At 49.1% G+C, this 17,868-nt stretch overlaps 1 protein-coding gene across 2 annotated transcripts in view; it reads left to right on the plus strand.

The window, feature by feature from the left end:
• Nucleotides 1–17,868, plus strand: part of XRCC1 (X-ray repair cross complementing 1) — a 204,668-nt gene that overhangs the window by 119,196 nt on the left and 67,604 nt on the right. For both annotated transcript variants that reach the window (XM_030211610.1, XM_030211611.1), the window contains one exon: nucleotides 12,984–13,146. In XM_030211610.1, coding sequence (XP_030067470.1) covers nucleotides 12,984–13,146 — 163 coding nt within the window. The remainder of the gene's footprint in view (nucleotides 1–12,983; nucleotides 13,147–17,868) is intronic.

A 17,868-nucleotide genomic window follows, 5' to 3' on the forward strand; every position in this document is an offset into this window, starting at 1 on the left:
GTGACCCTGTGAATGTAGAGGAGAAAATTCATAGTCTGAAAAAAATTCTGCTGCCATGGATTCTGATGTAGACACTGACCATGAACGTTTCCTATGAGATGGAGCAGAACGTGAGAAGGCAGTTACCGAGTCTAAAGGTACCTGAGAAGTTGAGCGCTGCTGGCGAGACTGCTGGTTCTGATTTTTTAATAAAAAATCCCGAAGGAGATGGAGAATATCTTGATTAGATTGTGACACTTGAAAAGAAGAGGAGATATTGTCTGTAGGCATTGTGCCTAAAACCACTGAGTTATGCTTAGGAGACACCACTTGATTGTTTAAATCCTGTCTACATTCTGGAGAGAGAGATGGTATCCGATTTGGAGTGGTTTGAGTATGACAAGGAGAAGAGGAGCCATAAAACTGCTGAGAGGAAGCATTGTGCTGGTGAGAAGGGGAGGAGCTAGATCGGTTCCAATGAGAAGGGGAGGGGCTAACTCGAGAGTGGGAGGAGCCAGCTCAATGATGAGAATGGGAGGAGCTCTGTTGGTGCCAACGAGTAGGAGAAGAGCTCCTTTGGTGCAGAGAATGATGGTGCTGACGAGAGTGAGCTCTGTGATGATGAGGCAGTGAAGAGTCAGATCGGTGCCGATGAGAGTGAGAAGATTCGGTGCTGTGCTGAAGATCAGTGAGCATTTTAGTTTGTTTAGCAGGAGATTTTGTCAGCCCCAATGGAGGATATATAGGGGGCGTGTCCTGAATCTGAGTCTTAGCACCGACAACAGTAGTAAGTTGCGGTGGCAGAGACTGAGAAGAAATCAACAGGTGTTGAACAGCCTGCTGATTCACGATAGAAACTGCACCCTCTGAACCTTTACCAGGCAGAGGTTCGTCGGAGTGTTTTCTTTTGCTTGTAGCTTTCTTACCAAGCTGTTTAGAAGGATTTCTGATGAGGTAACTCGTCGACGACAGCTCTCATTTTAAGATCTCTAATTTTTCATGTTCGAGGGAGCATGCTAGCACACTTGTCACAATTGATCGTGAGGATTTAAGTTAGACATTTTATTATTACAGTCTTTGCAGCGTTTGAAGCCCTGTTTCTTTGCCGACATGACAGGGAAGAGAAAAACTGCCAAATTGAATTCCTTAACGAAGGAGTGAAATTGTGGAGAAGAAAACAAAAATTAAAGAAAAGAAATATATATTATAATCACAAGAAAACTGCACTGGAGAGTATTGAGTCAGCGGGTCTGACCGTCAGCGCGGAAAGAAATAAACTGAAAAGGGGCGGTTCTTGCCTGATGGTATATATTGTGGACTAGAGCGGGAATCTGCACGCGCGCATATTGTGATAGCTTTTTAAGCTTAATGCTTTGGCATTGGTCTGGGTCAGTGACGTCATGGGAGAGTCACATCATTTGTGTGGCTGCAAGATACTCTGTCCAAGGAGAACAGGAGATATGAGGCTATCTAGTCCATTATATGGGTTGAAGGCAGTAGGCGGAGTCACTGGTTCACTCAAAACAACAGCAAACGCTATTGTAAGCAATAGTAAAATATAATTAGAAATAATGGACTGTGTGGTCCATCTGTAAAAACTCAAAAGTTGTTCCAGTTGGATAGGCAGCTCCTTAAAAGGTAGAGGACATTTTTTTAAAACTTATTTGACAGCTTTTTAATTTTTTTTTTTTTTTGTTACACTTGTACCCCGCGCTTTCCCACTGAGGGCAGGCTCAATGCGGCTTACATGGGGCAATGGAGGGTTAAGTGACTTGCCCAGAGTCACAAGGAGCTGCCTGTGCCTGAAGTGGGAATCGAACTCAGTTCCTCAGTTTCCCAGGACCAAAGCCCACCACCCTAACCACTAGGCCACTCCTCTACTTTATTTGAAAGCGCCCCATATGTAGATATTAATATCATGAAATCAAAACTGAAAATCACTAAAATAGCTTCAAAAATTATTGTAGCTGATGGAAACATCACTTATAAAGGCTGTATTTTGTGCTCATTTTTCTACACTGTACTATACAATACAGTAATACATGGCCAAATTTCAGTGAGGATGGGAAAATTAGGTTCTTACCTTGGTAATTTTCTTTCCTTTAGTCATAGCAGATGAAGCCATTACGTATGGGTTGTGTCCATCAACCAGCAGGGGGAGATAGAGAGCACTCAAATTTCATAGTGCCACATGGTCAGCTAGCTCCACTGCCTCTTCAGTATTTGAAGCTTCCAAAGCAGTATAACAAACCGCAATGAGAATAACATGAACTTTCCTCACAGCGAACGATAGCCCCATAACAAGGGCATGAACTCAAAAGGAGGGAATGAACACATCCTCCTGGAGGGAATGAACTCAACCTCCTACACATGAACTGGAGGGAATGAACTCATCCTCCTATAAGTGAACAAGAATCCTGAAGACTGTTTTCCAACTTCCTCCCAAGGAAGGATTAGAACTTCAGGAAACAAGAACAGAACCTGAAACAGATTCACATCATACAGACAATCATACAAGGAGGGCTCATGGCTTCATCTGCTATGACTAAAGGAAAGAAAATTACCATGGTAAGAACCTAATTTTCCCTTCCTTGTCATCAAGCAGATGAAGCCATTACGTATGGGATGGATCAAAGCAATCCCTATATATGGTGGGAACAAGTCACAGCACGCGCTAGCACTTGTGCTCCAAAACGCACATCCCTCCTAGCAGCCACATCCAGCCTGTAAAGTCGGGCAAATGAGAGCTTCGAAGCCCATGTTGCTGCACTGCAAATCTCATGAAGAGAGAGTGCTCCAGTTTCAGCCCAAGAGGAAGAAATCGCTCTTGTAGAATGTGCCTTAAAGGCTACAGACAGAGACCGGCCAGCAAGCAGATAAGCTGAAAAGATAGCTTCTTTGAGCCAGCGGGCAATAGTGGCTTTAGACACTGGAGACCCTCTGTGAGAACCTGGTAGTAAAACAAACAAATGATCAGAGGTTCTGAAAGAATTAGTAACTCGCAGATACTGCAACAGAGTCCTGCGCACATCCAACAGGTGCAACTGCCCAAAGGATTCTGGAAACTCCTCCTTAACAAAAGAGGGTAGAAAAATAGGCTGGTTTAGGTGAAACGCTGAAACCACCTTAGGCATGAAGGAAGGCACGGTACGAACCGTGACCCTGGACTCTGAAAATTGCAGAAATGGGTCTCGACAGGACAGCGCCTGGAGTTCTGACACCCGTCTCGCTGAAGAAATGGCCACCAGAAAAACGGCCTTTAGTGTAAAATCTTTCTCTGAAGCTCGCCGTAGCGGCTTAAATGGAGAACCCTGCAGAGCCTTCAAAACTAGCCCCAGATTCCAAGCTGGACAAGGTGCCCGCATGGGAGGACGGAGCCGAAGCACACCTCTAAGAAACCGTGCCACATCTGGATGAGCAACTAAAGACACGCCTGCAACCTTACCATGAAGGGAGGCCAATGCTGCCACTTGCACCCGCAGGGAATTATAGGCCAAGCCTTTTTGTACAACATCCTGCAAAAAGTCCAGAATCGGCGAGACAGGAGCCCGCATGGGTGTGATCGCTTTTGAAACACACCAAGCCTCAAACTGGCGCCAGATCCTGGCATAAGCCACGGAAGTGGACCGCTTGCGGGCCTGCAGGAGAGTGGAAATAACATTATTGGAATAGCCTTTGCCTCTCAATTGCGCCCTCTCAATAGCCATGCCGTAAGACCAAAACGGTAGGCGTCCTCCATGGCCACCGGTCCCTGCGACAACAGGTTCGGTACCAGAGGTAAAGGAAGGGGAGCCTCCACTAGCATCTGTCGGAGGTCCGCATACCAAGGCCCCCTGGGCCAATCCGGGGCGATGAGAACCACGCTGTGAGGAAAGCAGAGAAAACAGCAAAAGAGGCAATCAAATCAATTCCGGAGGTACAGAACAGTGGGAAAGGCAGGGAAAGGCGAACCAATGTGCCTGCATCCACCAAGTATAGAGTGGGAAACAGCAGGGAAAAGTGAAACTAATGTGCTCACATCCACTGGGGGGATGGGTAAGGCAGGGAAAGGGCTAACGTATGTGCCTTTAAAGTGAAGCTGCTATAGCCTCTAACACCCCGGCTAACAACTGGCAAGCCAGGAGCCACCCCCAGGCAGATTTTGTAAGGAGCTTGATCAAGCTGCAACCACCCTGCTTGGGGTGATAGAGAATACTGAAGAGGCAGTGGAGCTAGCTGACCATGTGGCACTGTGAAATTTGAGTGCTCTCTGTCTCCCTCTGCTGGTTGATGGACACAACCCATACGTAATGGCTTCATCTGCTTGATGACAAGGAAATCCTGTTTACTAATGGGTTCATCTTAACTGTTGTAATGTGCCTTGGGAAGCCTGGTGTTATAAAGATTGGAAGGAAAATTAAACTCTCCTTTCATTGAGGCACATGGAATCACATCTTCACCTCCTCTCTTTTGTACAGATGGATTGTTCTGTTTTGAGCGTGTTTCAGGGACAAGTGATTTTCATAAGTCAAATAAAAATAAATATTTTCTTCCATGTAGATCTCTCCTTTGTTTAAACAGAACTAAATGGGCTATAAGCCCCTAATGCAGTCCATTGGGTTTCTTATATTTTGTCCTTGTGATGACTTATACTGTGCCAAAACTGGAACTACAGTGAGACAATAATAGAATTCAATAACATCCAAAACTTATTAACATTATAATTGTTTTTGAATTTGGGTAATAATAGAGAAAATGCTGTTGAAAAATGACTTGAACAGATAAATATATATCACAGAACTGGAAAATGTTGGCACATTTAGACTGACTCTGGACTTCTGCATGAAGATAGCGCTGCCCTCATTATTGAATAGCTCTCTTTTAAATAGTAGTAATAAACAATATTAAGTGCATTTTTATAATTTATCACTGAATTCCACAAAGCAAAAGAAACAAGTTCCCACAAACCATCTTTCTCTTTTGATCTAGGCCAGTGATGGGCAACCTTTTGAGCTTGGTGTGTCAAAATTCGCCAAAAAACCGAGCATAACTTGAGTGGTGTGTCACTTCGAGAAAAATCACTGCTACTAGGACCGCCCCCGGCCCCCCCTACCCGAGATTGCTGCCCACCCGAGGTCGCTGGGCCCCCCCCCCCCCTCCACCCGCTACCGGGCCCAGAACTAACCTTAAAGCCTCCTTTCACGTCGCAGCAAGCAGCAGCAGGGCAGACCTCTCCTCCTCCCTTCTGTGCTCCAGCCTTGCGGACGTTACGTCAGGCGAGGGCGGGACACGGAAGGAAGGAGTGGCCTGCCCTGCTGCTGCTTGCTGCGACGTGAAAGGAGGCTTTAAGGTTAGTTTCCGGGAGGGAGGGCGATCCACACTGCGGCGGCGCCGCGTGTCATCGAAAATGGCTACACGTGTCAGTCCTGACACGCGTGTCATAGGTTCGCCATCATGGATCTAGGCACAGGAAGAAAAAAGATTTTAATTGCTCCCAGGTTTCAACCTAATTCATGTTTAATGTGGGATATAACTGCCATAAATAAGTAAATAGATAGAAACTCTGAATGTTGAGCACCTGATTCTCCTAACATGATGTCTGTTTTAGTGGCCCTTTACCAGGAGAAAAAAAATCTCTGCACGAATACAACACGTGCTAGGGAGTCCCTATAACCAGCCCCTTCAAATGACACACTGATTACAATTTATAACAAATTACTACTCTACCTATGAATAGTTATTCCATTATTATACTTCATACTTCCTCTGTGTATATCTGTTTCTCCGAGGACAAGCAGGCTGCTTGTTCTCACTGATGGGTGACGTCCACGGCAGCCCCTCCAATCGGAAACTTCACTAGCAAAGTCCTTTGCTAGCCCTCGCGCGCCCGCGCGCACCGCGCATGCGCGGCCGTCTTCCCGCCCGAAACCGGCTCGAGCCGGCCAGTCTTCTTTTGTCCGCACTCGGTACGGTCGTGTTTTCGCCGTGTCGAGCCCCGGAAAGTCGACCTCGCGCGTCCAATTTGTTTTGAACGTGTTTTTTTCCTTCGGGAAAGCTTTGTCCTAGTCGGGAAGTGCTCCGGAAACCCCTCGCCGGGTTTCGTGTAAATCCTCCCCGTACTTCTAGCTTTTTTGCCCCGGTAAGTTTTCTTTCGTCGTCGGGGTAGGCCTCTTTTCGGCCTCGGTCGAGATTTTTTTCTCCCTCTAAATTTTGGTGCTCCGAATTTCGCCATTTCGGCTTTTGATTTCGCCGGCGTGATTTTTCCGCCCATGACATCGAAGCCTTCCAGCGGCTTCAAGAAGTGCACCCAGTGCGCCCGGGTTATCTCGCTCACTGATCGACACTCGTCGTGTCTTCAGTGTCTGGGGGCCGAGCACCGCCCTCAGAACTGTAGTCTGTGTTCCCTGCTTCAAAGGCGGACTCAGGTAGCGAGACTAGCCCAGTGGAACGTGTTGTTCTCGGGCTCTTCGTCGGCATCGGCACCGGGATCTTCGAGTGCATCGACGTCGTCAGCGTCCAGACCATCTTCCTCGGCCGCCCCTGCATCGAGTGCATCGAGGCATCGGGCCTCTGCATCGGCGCCGAGACATCGGATAGCTGCATCGACGTCGGTGGTACCAGGACCTCGTCTGCTGATGTCGTCGGACGGTGGTGCATCGGGTGGAGTGCAGGTGAGGGCTGTCCATTCCCCTGCTGGTGGCGGTGAGCCCTCGGGTGGGTCTCCTCCTACCCCGAGGGCTCCTGCGGTACAGCCCCCCCCGAGATCGACCTTCTTCAGTCTCGGCCCCGAGGAAGCGACGGATGGATTCGACGTCCTCCTCGTCGGTGCCGGGGAGCTCCGGTGACATGCTTCGGAAGAAATCGAAGAAGCATCGACACCGGTCTCCTCCCCGTGTCGGCACCGAGAGCTCTGGGTCGCCGAGGGATTCGGCACCCAGCAGGCATCGGCACCGAGAGGACCGCTCACCCTCTGTTCAGGAGGTGTCGATGCGCTCCGCTCTGGACAGCCCGGAACAGCCTCCACGCCCGGAACAGGTTCTGACGTCGACGCCTGCATCGACCTCTCAGCCTTTCTCCGCAGCCACTCTAAACGAGAGCCTCCGGGCCGTTCTCCCAGAGATTCTGGGAGAGCTGTTGCGCCCTACCCCTCCGGTACCGGCGGTGCTTGCGCCTCCGGTACCGTCGAGCGTGGCGCCGGCTGGCCCATCGCCCAGGTTGAGGTCCCCGACGTCGGTACCGCGTGCGGTGCCGACCGCGGCCACCTCCCAGGAAGGCTCCCCGACTACGTCGGCGGAGGGAGCTTCGCCGATGCGGGCCAGGGAGTCTACCTCTCGACGCCCCCATCGTGGACGTGGCTCCACAGAGTCGAGCAGGGCGAGGTTGCAGACACAGGTCCGTGAACTTGTGTCTGACACCGAGGGTGAGGCCTCGTGGGAGGAAGAGGAAGATCCCAGATATTTCTCTGACGAGGAGTCTGAGGGTCTTCCGTCTGATCCCACTCCCTCTCCTGAGAGACAGCTTTCTCCTCCCGAGAGTCTGTCTTTTGCCTCCTTTGTCCGGGAGATGTCTACGGCCATCCCCTTCCCGGTGGTTGTGGAGGACGAGCCCAGGGCTGAAATATTTGAGCTCCTGGACTATCCTTCTCCACCTAAGGAAGCGTCCACTGTTCCCTTGCACCATGTCCTGAAAAAGACATTGCTTGCGAACTGGACCAAGCCATTAAGTAATCCCCACATCCCCAAGAAGATTGAGTCCCAGTACCGGATCCATGGGGACCCAGAGCTGATGCGCACGCAGTTGCCTCATGATTCTGGAGTTGTGGATCTGGCCCTAAAGAAGGCTAAGAGTTCTAGGGAACATGCTTCGGCGCCCCCGGGCAAAGACGCTAGAACCTTAGACTCCTTTGGGAGGAAGGCCTACCATTCCTCTATGCTCGTGTCCAAGATCCAGTCTTACCAGCTCTACACGAGCATCCACATGCGGAACAATGTGCGGCAGTTGGCGGGCTTGGTTGATGCTCTTCCCCCTGAGCAAGCCAAGCCTTTTCAGGAGGTGGTCAGGCAGCTGAAGGCGTGCAGAAAATTCCTGGCCAGAGGAGTTTGACACTTTTGATGTTGCGTCCAGGGCCGCTGCTCAAGGTGTGGTGATGCGCAGGCTCTCATGGCTGCGTGCCGCCGACATGGAGAATAGACTCCAGCAGCGGATTGCGGACTCGCCTTGCCGTGCGGACAACATTTTTGGCGAAAAAGTCGAACAGGTGGTAGAGTCTCTCCACCAGCGGGACACCGCATTCGACAAGTTCGCCCGCCGGCAGCCTTCAGCTTCTACCTCTACAGGTAGACGATTTTTCGGGGGAAGGAAGACTGTTCCCTATACTTCTGGCAAGCGTAGGTACAATCCTCCTTCCCGACAGCCTGTGGCCCAGGCTAAGCCCCAGCGCGCTCGCTCTCGTCAGCAGCGTGCGCCTCAGCAAGGCCCCGCGGCTCCCCAGCAAAAGCAAGGGGCGAGCTTTTGACTGGCTCCAGCAGAGCATAGCCGACATCCAAGTGTCCGTGCCGGGCGACCTGCCAGTCGGGGGGAGGTTGAAAGCTTTTCACCAAAGGTGGCCTCTCATAACCTCCGATCAGTGGGTTCTGCAAATAGTCCGGCAGGGATACACCCTCAATTTGGCCTCAAAACCTCCAAATTGTCCACCGGGAGCTCAATCTTACAGCTTCCAGCACAAGAAGGTACTTGCAGAGGAACTCTCCGCCCTTCTCAGCGCCAATGCGGTCGAGCCCGTGCCATCCGGGCAAGAAGGGCTGGGATTCTATTCCAGGTACTTCCTTGTGGAAAAGAAAACAGGGGGGATGCGTCCCATCCTAGACCTAAGGGCCCTGAACAAATATCTCGTAAAAGAAAAGTTCAGGATGCTTTCCCTGGGCACCCTTCTCCCCATGATTCAGCAAAACGATTGGCTATGCTCTCTGGACTTGAAGGATGCCTACACACACATCCCGATACTGCCAGCTCACAGACAGTATCTGCGATTTCAGCTGGGCACACGCCACTTCCAGTACTGTGTGCTACCCTTTGGGCTCGCCTCTGCGCCCAGGGTGTTCACAAAGTGCCTAGCTGTGGTAGCAGCGGCGCTTCGCAGGCTGGGGGTGCACGTGTTCCCATATCTCGACGATTGGCTGGTGAAGAACACATCCGAGGCAGGAGCCCTGCAGTCCATGCAGATGACTATTCGCCTCCTGGAGCTACTGGGGTTTGTGATAAATTACCCAAAGTCCCATCTTCTCCCAGTGCAGAAACTCGAATTCATCGGAGCCCTGCTGGATTCTCGGACGGCTCGCGCCTATCTCCCAGAGGCGAGAGCCAACAACTTGTTGTCCCTCGTCTCGCGGGTGCGAGCGTCCCAGCAGATCACAGCTCGGCAGATGTTGAGATTGCTGGGCCACATGGCCTCCACAGTTCATGTGACTCCCATGGCCCGCCTTCACATGAGATCTGCTCAATGGACCCTAGCCTCCCAGTGGTATCAGGCCGCTGGGGGTCTAGAGGACGTGATCCACCTGTCCACGAGTTTTCTCGAATCCCTGTATTGGTGGACGATTTGCTCCAATTTGACTCTGGGACGTCCCTTCCAAATTCCTCAGCCACAAAAAGTGCTGACCACGGATGCGTCCCTCCTGGGATGGGGAGCTCATGTCGATGGGCTTCACACCCAAGGAAGGTGGTCCCTCCAAGAAAGCGATCTACAGATCAATCTTCTGGAGTTGCGAGCGATCTGGAACGCTCTGAAGGCTTTCAGAGATCGGCTGTCCCACCAAATTATCCAAATTCAGACAGACAATCAGGTTGCCATGTACTATGTCAACAAGCAGGGGGGCACCGGATCTCGCCCCCTGTGTCAGGAAGCCGTCAGCATGTGGCTCTGGGCTCGCCGTCAAGGCATGGTGCTCCAAGCCACATATCTGGCAGGCGTAAACAACAGTCTGGCCGACAGGTTGAGCAGGATTATGCAACCTCACGAGTGGTCGCTCAATTCCCGTGTGATGCGGCAGATCTTCCAGGCGTGGGGCACCCCCCTGGTGGATCTCTTCGCATCTCAAGTGAACCACAAGGTCCCTCAGTTCTGTTCCAGGCTTCAGGCCCACGGCAGACTGGCGTCGGATGCCTTCCTCCTGGATTGGAGGGAAGGTCTGCTGTATGCTTATCCTCCCATACCTCTGGTGGGGAAGACTTTGTTGAAACTCAAGCAAGACCGAGGCACCATGATTCTGATTGCTCCCTTTTGGCCGCGTCAGATCTGGTTCCCTCTTCTTCTGGAGTTATCCTCCGAAGAACCGTGGAGATTGGAGTGTTTTCCGACCCTCATCACGCAGGACGAAGGGGCTCTTCTGCATCCCAACCTCCAGTCCCTGGCTCTCACGGCCTGGATGTTGAGGGCGTAGACTTTGCCTCTTTGGGTCTGCCAGAGGGTGTCTCCCGCATCTTGCTTGCTTCCAGGAAAGACTCCACTAAGAGAAGTTACTTCTTTCATTGGAGGAGGTTTGCCGTCTGGTGTGACAGCAAGGCCCTAGATCCTCGCTCTTGTCCTACACAGACCCTGCTTGAATACCTTCTGCACTTGTCTGAGTCTGGTCTGAAGACCAACTCCGTAAGGGTTCACCTTAGTGCAATCAGTGCATACCATTACCAAGTGGAAGGTAAGCCGATCTCAGGACAGCCTTTAGTTGTTCGCTTCATGAGAGGTTTGCTTTTGTCAAAGCCCCCTGTCAAGCCTCCTACAGTGTCATGGGATCTCAATGTCGTTCTCACCCAGCTGATGAAACCTCCTTTCGAGCCACTGAATTCCTGCCATCCGAAGTACTTGACCTGGAAGGTCATTTTCTTGGTGGCAGTTACCTCGGCTCGTAGAGTCAGTGAGCTTCAGGCCCTGGTAGCCCAGGCCCCTTACACCAAATTTCATCACAACAGAGTAGTCCTCCGCACTCACCCTAAGTTTCTGCCAAAGGTTGTGTCGGAGTTCCATCTGAACCAGTCAATTGTCTTGCCAACATTCTTTCCCCGTCCTCATTCCTGCCCTGCTGAACGTCAGCTGCACACATTGGACTGCAAGAGAGCATTGGCCTTCTATCTGGAGCGGACACAGCCCCACAGACAGTCCGCCCAATTGTTTGTTTCTTTTGATCCCAACAAGAGGGGAGTGGCTGTAGGGAAACGCACCATATCCAATTGGCTAGCAGATTGCATTTCCTTCACTTACGCCCAGGCTGGGCTGGCTCTTGAGGGTCATGTCACGGCTCATAATGTTAGAGCCATGGCTGCGTCGGTAGCCCACTTGAAGTCAGCCACCATGGAGGAAATTTGCAAAGCTGCAACGTGGTCATCTGTCCACACATTCACATCTCATTACTGCCTGCAGCAGGATACCCGACGTGACAGTCGGTTCGGGCAGTCAGTTCTTCAGAACCTGTTTGGGCTTTAGGATCCAACTCCACCCCCCGAGGGCCCTGTTTGTTCTGTTCCAGGCTACACTCTCAGTTAGTTGGTAAATTTTTTAGGTCAATCTCAGTTATGTCCTCGCCGTTGCGAGGCCCAATTGACCAATGTTGTTGTTTTGAGTGAGCCTGGGGGCTAGGGATACCCCATCAGTGAGAACAAGCAGCCTGCTTGTCCTCGGAGAAAGCGAATGCTACATACCTGTAGAAGGTATTCTCCGAGGACAGCAGGCTGATTGTTCTCACAAACCCGCCCGCCTCCCCTTTGGAGTTGTGTCTTCCCTTGAAGTGTATTGTCTTGCTACATACTGGACTGGCCGGCTCGAGCCGGTTTCGGGCGGGAAGACGGCCGCGCATGCGCGGTGCGCGCGGGCGCGCGAGGGCTAGCAAAGGACTTTGCTAGTGAAGTTTCCGATTGGAGGGGCTGCCGTGGACGTCACCCATCAGTGAGAACAATCAGCCTGCTGTCCTCGGAGAATACCTTCTACAGGTATGTAGCATTCGCTATGCTGCACAATCAGGCATGTTTGAAAATATAAGTGAGATTTAATAAAAATGCTACCAACAATAAAAAAAACAACAACTTGGGTGCAGCAGCAGCTCATAGGTTTGTTTGCTTTCTTTTGAGTGTACACAGAACAACAGCTGTACGGGGAAGGGGAAACAGAGACTGGGTGGCTTCAACTTTTTGACATCATACCGTCTCATGTTCTCATTCAAACCTCCTTGGGTGAGGGGGTGGCACAGACAGGAGCATACCATAGAGTGTTTTGTGGAAGGGGAAGTAAGAGAAGAGGGTGAGTGAGTAAGAGATGAACACAGAGGAAAGAGCAAGTCATAGGATATGCAAAAAGGCAGTCAAGAATCGGGAGAGTCAGATGAGAAAGCAAGAGAGTGTGAAAGAGAAGAGAGAACAAGACTACTGAGCTAAATGAGAGGGGCAAACAAGGAAGGGAGCAAGAGTGGGGAGAAAGTAAAGGTGAAGATGGGGAGAAGGAGAGCAACGATGTGAGCTGGGAAAGGGTGGAGGAGGAGGCAGAGAAAGTATTGAAAGAAGAAAGAGGACCAAGATGGTTGGAAATGGAGAAGATCCCTTATTTGGGGAGAGGAAGGAAACCAGGATGATGGTGTTAGAGAAAAAGAAGAATGAGAAGGGGGGAAAAAAGAGAAAGGGACAGAAAAAGAAGAGAGAAAGTATTAAACTATCTGTTGCTTAAAATAGAGAGAAGGAAAAGACAGAACACAGAGGAATACAAACAAGGACAGGGAACAAGAAAAAGGAAGCTAAGCCGGAAAATCAGGCCTGGGACACCATAGATTGGAAACTAAAATTAAGTAGAAAATTAGTTCCCTGATGAGTGAGGATGAAGGAAGAGAGAAAAGCTGTATGGCCCAGGACCATGCCCCATCTCCACCCCACAACAGAGTCATGGGCTACCCACCAATGCTTGAGTGATTCCAAGAAGGAACGACACTGCAGGGGTTCCCCTCTCAGCCCTCTGTCGTGCACACAGATTCTAACTGTTTCCTTTGCAGAATGAAAACACGCTTTGTTCTAGTCATGGAACTGAGGAAGATGATCTCATAAGCGAGAAGCCACCCCGAACCCCTGATCTGGTATCGGATGAAGAGATGCCTGGCACGTCTAGGTCACAGCATGAAGAAGATTTCAGTGGCTCCACTGATGAAGATGTCCCAGGTAAAAAAAAAAAAAAAAAAAAAGCCATAAGCTCTTTTGGCTAGGAACATTGTAACTACACATTTTCTTGTGCAGTGCTGGGCACACGAACCACTCTGCACAAAGTAGATTCTCATATTGTCATATTTTTAAAGTAATAATAATACTGAATGTCAATTTTCAGAAGTTGATATCTGGATAAGACCCCTATCCAGAAATTTTCAACATTTATTTGGATAGGATGGGGCTGAATATGCAACTGTCTATATAAAATGGGTCAGGGTCTGGGGTGGAGCAAGGACAGGATTAAAATTCTTCCAGATGGCGGCTAGCCATCAGGGATGTTTATAGTCGGTGGTGCTGAATATACATACATATAGCAGCAAATAATATACTTAATTATGCTAAGCACTGCCTCTGGCCACTGGTATTGAAATTCCTCCCCCCAATAGTCTTTAAAAAAAATTGTTTTAAATAAAATTGTGATAGGGTGTTAAATCCACCACCTGTAAGCAACTATCTCTAATGACTGGGCATGTGATTAAGCATACCAGGTTGCAGTGACTTCTACAGATTTGGGACTCGTGGGAGTCTTATTTCAAAGCACTTAGCCTTCCAAAGTTCCATAGGTTTCTATGGAACTTTGGAAGGCTTAGTGCTTTGAAAATATGCCTCTTAGTATACTACCTGAAGCTCTGACAGGGAAAGAGGGTGAGAGATTGTGAGTGCCTTGTACTAGTTTACTCCCTTGCAGCAATGCCTGAGGGAACCTTCCACTGCAAAGCTGAAAGGCATGTAGACTGTAATTTTAAAGTGGGTCACCTAGGTATGAAGTGCAAGTAGGCACCTATTTTGGGGCTGATTTATAAAGAACGTAGATATCTACATTTTAATTATGTTTTATTGTATTTTGTGGATTTTGATCTGCTATGAACTGTGGAATGAGCGGAATTAAATCCTATATAATAAAACGCACCTCCAACATTCTGAAGTTGACTGCATGGCTGAGGCATTCCTGCTCTCTGTATCCATCTCCTGAATTGACATCACATACTTCCGGGTTCTACACAAGCAGAAGTGACCAACCACACGAGGTTTCTCGGCTTCAGAATGTTGGAGGTGCATTCTATTAAATAGGATTGGTCAGTTCCTTGAAGCACAGCCAGAGCTCAGCGTCCTGCACAGCTCAGACACCAGAGAGAGAGGGGGGGGGGGGGGGGGCTGACACCAGAGAGAGGGAGGGGGGGAGGTATCTCTGTCACACACATACTCTCTCTCTCTCATAGTCAATGTCTTTCTCTCTCACACAGTGTCTCTCACACACTCCTATGTCTCACACTGTATCCCATTCACTCTATGTGTTACACAGTCACTCACACACTCTCTTGGTCTCATACACTCAGTCTCACAGAGAGTCTGTGTCTCACACACACTCTCTCGCACACACTGTATCTGTGAAACACACTGTCTCTCACACTGTGTCTCACATATCTCTCACACTGTGTCTCACATATGCACTTGCACGCACTCTCATTCTCACACACACACTCTCTCACAGACACACTCACACCCAGACTCACTCTCTCTCACACACACACACTCGCACATTCACTCTCTCTCTCACACAGTCACTCTCACATACACACTCCAAGGAAAACCTTGCTAGCGCCCATTTCATTTGTGTCAGAAATGGGCCTTTTTTACTAGTATTTAAATAAATATCTGTCTCTCTTCATCCTATCAGCCCAGTCTAGAATGCATGGGTTGTGTCAGCCAGCAGATGGAGACAGACTCTGAGTTCTGTGCTATAAAGGGTGCTGCACAGCCACAACCCATCAGTGTTCTGTCTCCAACAGATGGAGACAGACTGCTCTTGCAGGACTAAGCTGATAGCATAGCTCCTAGGCCCAGCTGAACAACTTATCACCAGTTGAGCTCAGCTGACAGGGCAAGAATTCAGGGAACCCAGACTTTTGATCCTTGGAAGAGTCCAGGTCCCTCCCCACCTCCATATCTCCTGCCCTTTTTAAAATCTAGTGGAGTTGGAGTCTTTTGTCTTTATTACTTTTACTTTGGGGAGTGTTTAAAAAGAAGAATTTCAGGCTACAGAGGTGAACAGTGATGGGAGGGAGCTCCTGAATCCCCCAGAAGAAGCTTTGTGTCGGGAACAACACTTGTCTTGAAGGGCATGAGTAATTCTCAACAGTATGAAGAGAATGATGTGGGAATTTGGCGGGGTTGTATAGGTTTCTTTAGCCCAAAGGGAGTGTGAATTGCATTACTACACTGTAAGCACAGACCATGGTTTGTTGGCTGGTACTGCCACTCAAAGGCCACAGAGTTCCGCCTTAGCTGATTTGCGTCAGGAGCGGAATTTGTACTTACAGCTCACAAGCTCCGGCAGGAGTTAAAAACAGCTGTGTGGAAGTTGGGTTGTAGTTGCAATGTACTGATCAAAGATGTGGAGGCTCTGATGGAAGCAACAGAAAGGTACTTCCACTGTAGCTGTTGAGTTCACAGTTCCTCTGGGCATTGTGATGATTGCTGGGGAGAACTGCTTGAGCAAAGGCAGATACCATTACGCAGCATGTGCCAGTTCTCTCAACTAAGACACCAGTGTGTCTCACAGAATTGCCAGAGAAGAGGGCACAGAGCAGTTATTGTTAGTCACTCCTCTACCATCTTATGAGGAGGCTTTTTAAAGCTCAGCTTTTACAAGAGCAGGATTGGGAAGGAGAGGCTCCATCTTCTGTGCATTCCACAGGGGGTTTCCCCCAGAAATTATTCTTATGGAAAAACTTTTCTTGTTCTCAGGGACTGTATAGTGGCCTGATTCAGCGATTAGCAGAAGCATCGTAACAAAAAGACCCTGTAGGGGCATCCCAATTAGAATCCAGCATGGTGTATGTGGCTGACACCTTACAATTTGGTTAGGAGATCGGCCAGGTCTGTGGCGTTACCTGTTTCGACTGGAAGACTCCACTGGCTGTGAGATTGGTGGCCTCTAAAACAAGATTTAGTAGACTCCCCTTCTGAGGGAAGCTGCTTTTTGAAGAAGACATAGAGGTGTATTTTCAAAGCATGTAGACTTACAAAGTTCATAGGAACCTGTGGAACTTTGTAAGTCTAAGTGCTTTGAAAATGAGCCCCTTAGTAAAAGATCTTGGAGAGTCAAAAACACAGACTTCCAGAGAACAAGTTGTGAGATTCCTATTAGGATTCTCAATTGGTCCAAGTTCTGAGGGGCAAGGAGGTGCTGTTCTGGCAGGTCAGTTCATTCACAACATTCCTGTTTCCAGAGCAAGACAGCCTCCTTTCAATTTGACCGCAAGTCATTGGGAACCTCCGGATCTTCACAGTGAAGACTTCCTCAATGGGATGGATAAGGAGCTGGCTATACACCTTAGAGTGGACCCAGATTACTGCTGACCAGTGGGGTCTGGAAGGGATGTCCTGAGGAGAGAGGGTTAAAGTTGGAATTTTCCCACCATCTCACAGACACTTATAATAGTCTTTCCTTGTCATGCTTCCTCCAAAAGGAAAGCTGTCGGGTCCATCTTGGAGAGGTTACTCATCTTGAGGAAAGGCTAAGACGGTTAGGGCTCTTCAGCTTGGAGAAGGGGCGGCTGAAGGATGATATGATAGAAGTCTACAAGATAATGAGTGGAATGGAGCGAACAGATGTGAAGCGTTGTTTACACTTTCTAACAATGATAGAACCAGGGGATATAAGATGAAGATAGAATGTGGTAGATTTAAAACAAATAGGAGAAAATTTTTCTTTACTCAGCGCGTAGTTAGACTCTGGAACTGGTTGCCGGAAAATGTAGTGACAGCAGTTGGCATTGCTGAGTTTAAAGGGGGTTTGGACAGATTCCTGAAGGAAAAGTCCATTGAACATTATTAATTCAAATTTTTGTTTTGCTTTTGGGTTCTTGCCAGGTTCTTGAGGCCTGTATTGGCCACTGTCAGAGACAGGATGCTGGGCTTGATGGACCCTTGGTCTTTTCCCAGTATGGCCGTGCTTATGTTCTTATGAGAGCAGTAGATTCTGACCCAGACCAATGACAAGGAATTGGAAGATACTCTATTTCATGGTGCCAAAGAAAGAAGGCTCCTTATTGCCCGATCCTCGACTTGAAATTGGTCAATCGAGCTCTCAAAGTTTTGCACTTCCAAATGGAAACTCTGTGATCAGTTATAGTTGCGGTGAGTGCAGGAGTGTTCCTCAGAACTCTAGATCTGAAGAAGGCATATTTACACATCCTCTTTTGGGGTCCTCATCAGAGGTACCTAAGATTTGCCATTCTAGGTCAGCACCACCAATTTTAGGCAATGCCTTTTGTTCTAGCAGCAGCTCTTTCAACCTGTTCCAAGGTCATGGTAATAGTGGCAGCAGTTTTACTTAGACAGGGGATCTTAGTTCATCTGTATTTAGGCTGATCAAAGTAAAAATAAGAGGAGAGTCAAGAAGCTATGGCCCATATGGCTCAGTTGCTATAGTCCCTAGGTTGGATAGTCAGTTTCAACAAGAGCAGATTGGAACCAGCGCAGTGCATGGAGTTCCTGCCTGACTGCCTTTAATCATAGCAGCCTCTCTAGTGTTGACTTGATTGGTGCTGCCTTTGGGGGGAGGAGATCAAAGGAACCCCATAAAAATGTCTGAAAGAGGCCCGTGAACTTCAGGGTAGTAACTGTGGCAGATGACTTTGAAGACTATTGTGTCTGAGGTTATCTAGGCCC

This window comes from Microcaecilia unicolor, chromosome 8 (assembly GCF_901765095.1).
Source record: "Microcaecilia unicolor chromosome 8, aMicUni1.1, whole genome shotgun sequence".
NCBI classification, from domain to species: Eukaryota; Metazoa; Chordata; class Amphibia; order Gymnophiona; family Siphonopidae; genus Microcaecilia; species Microcaecilia unicolor.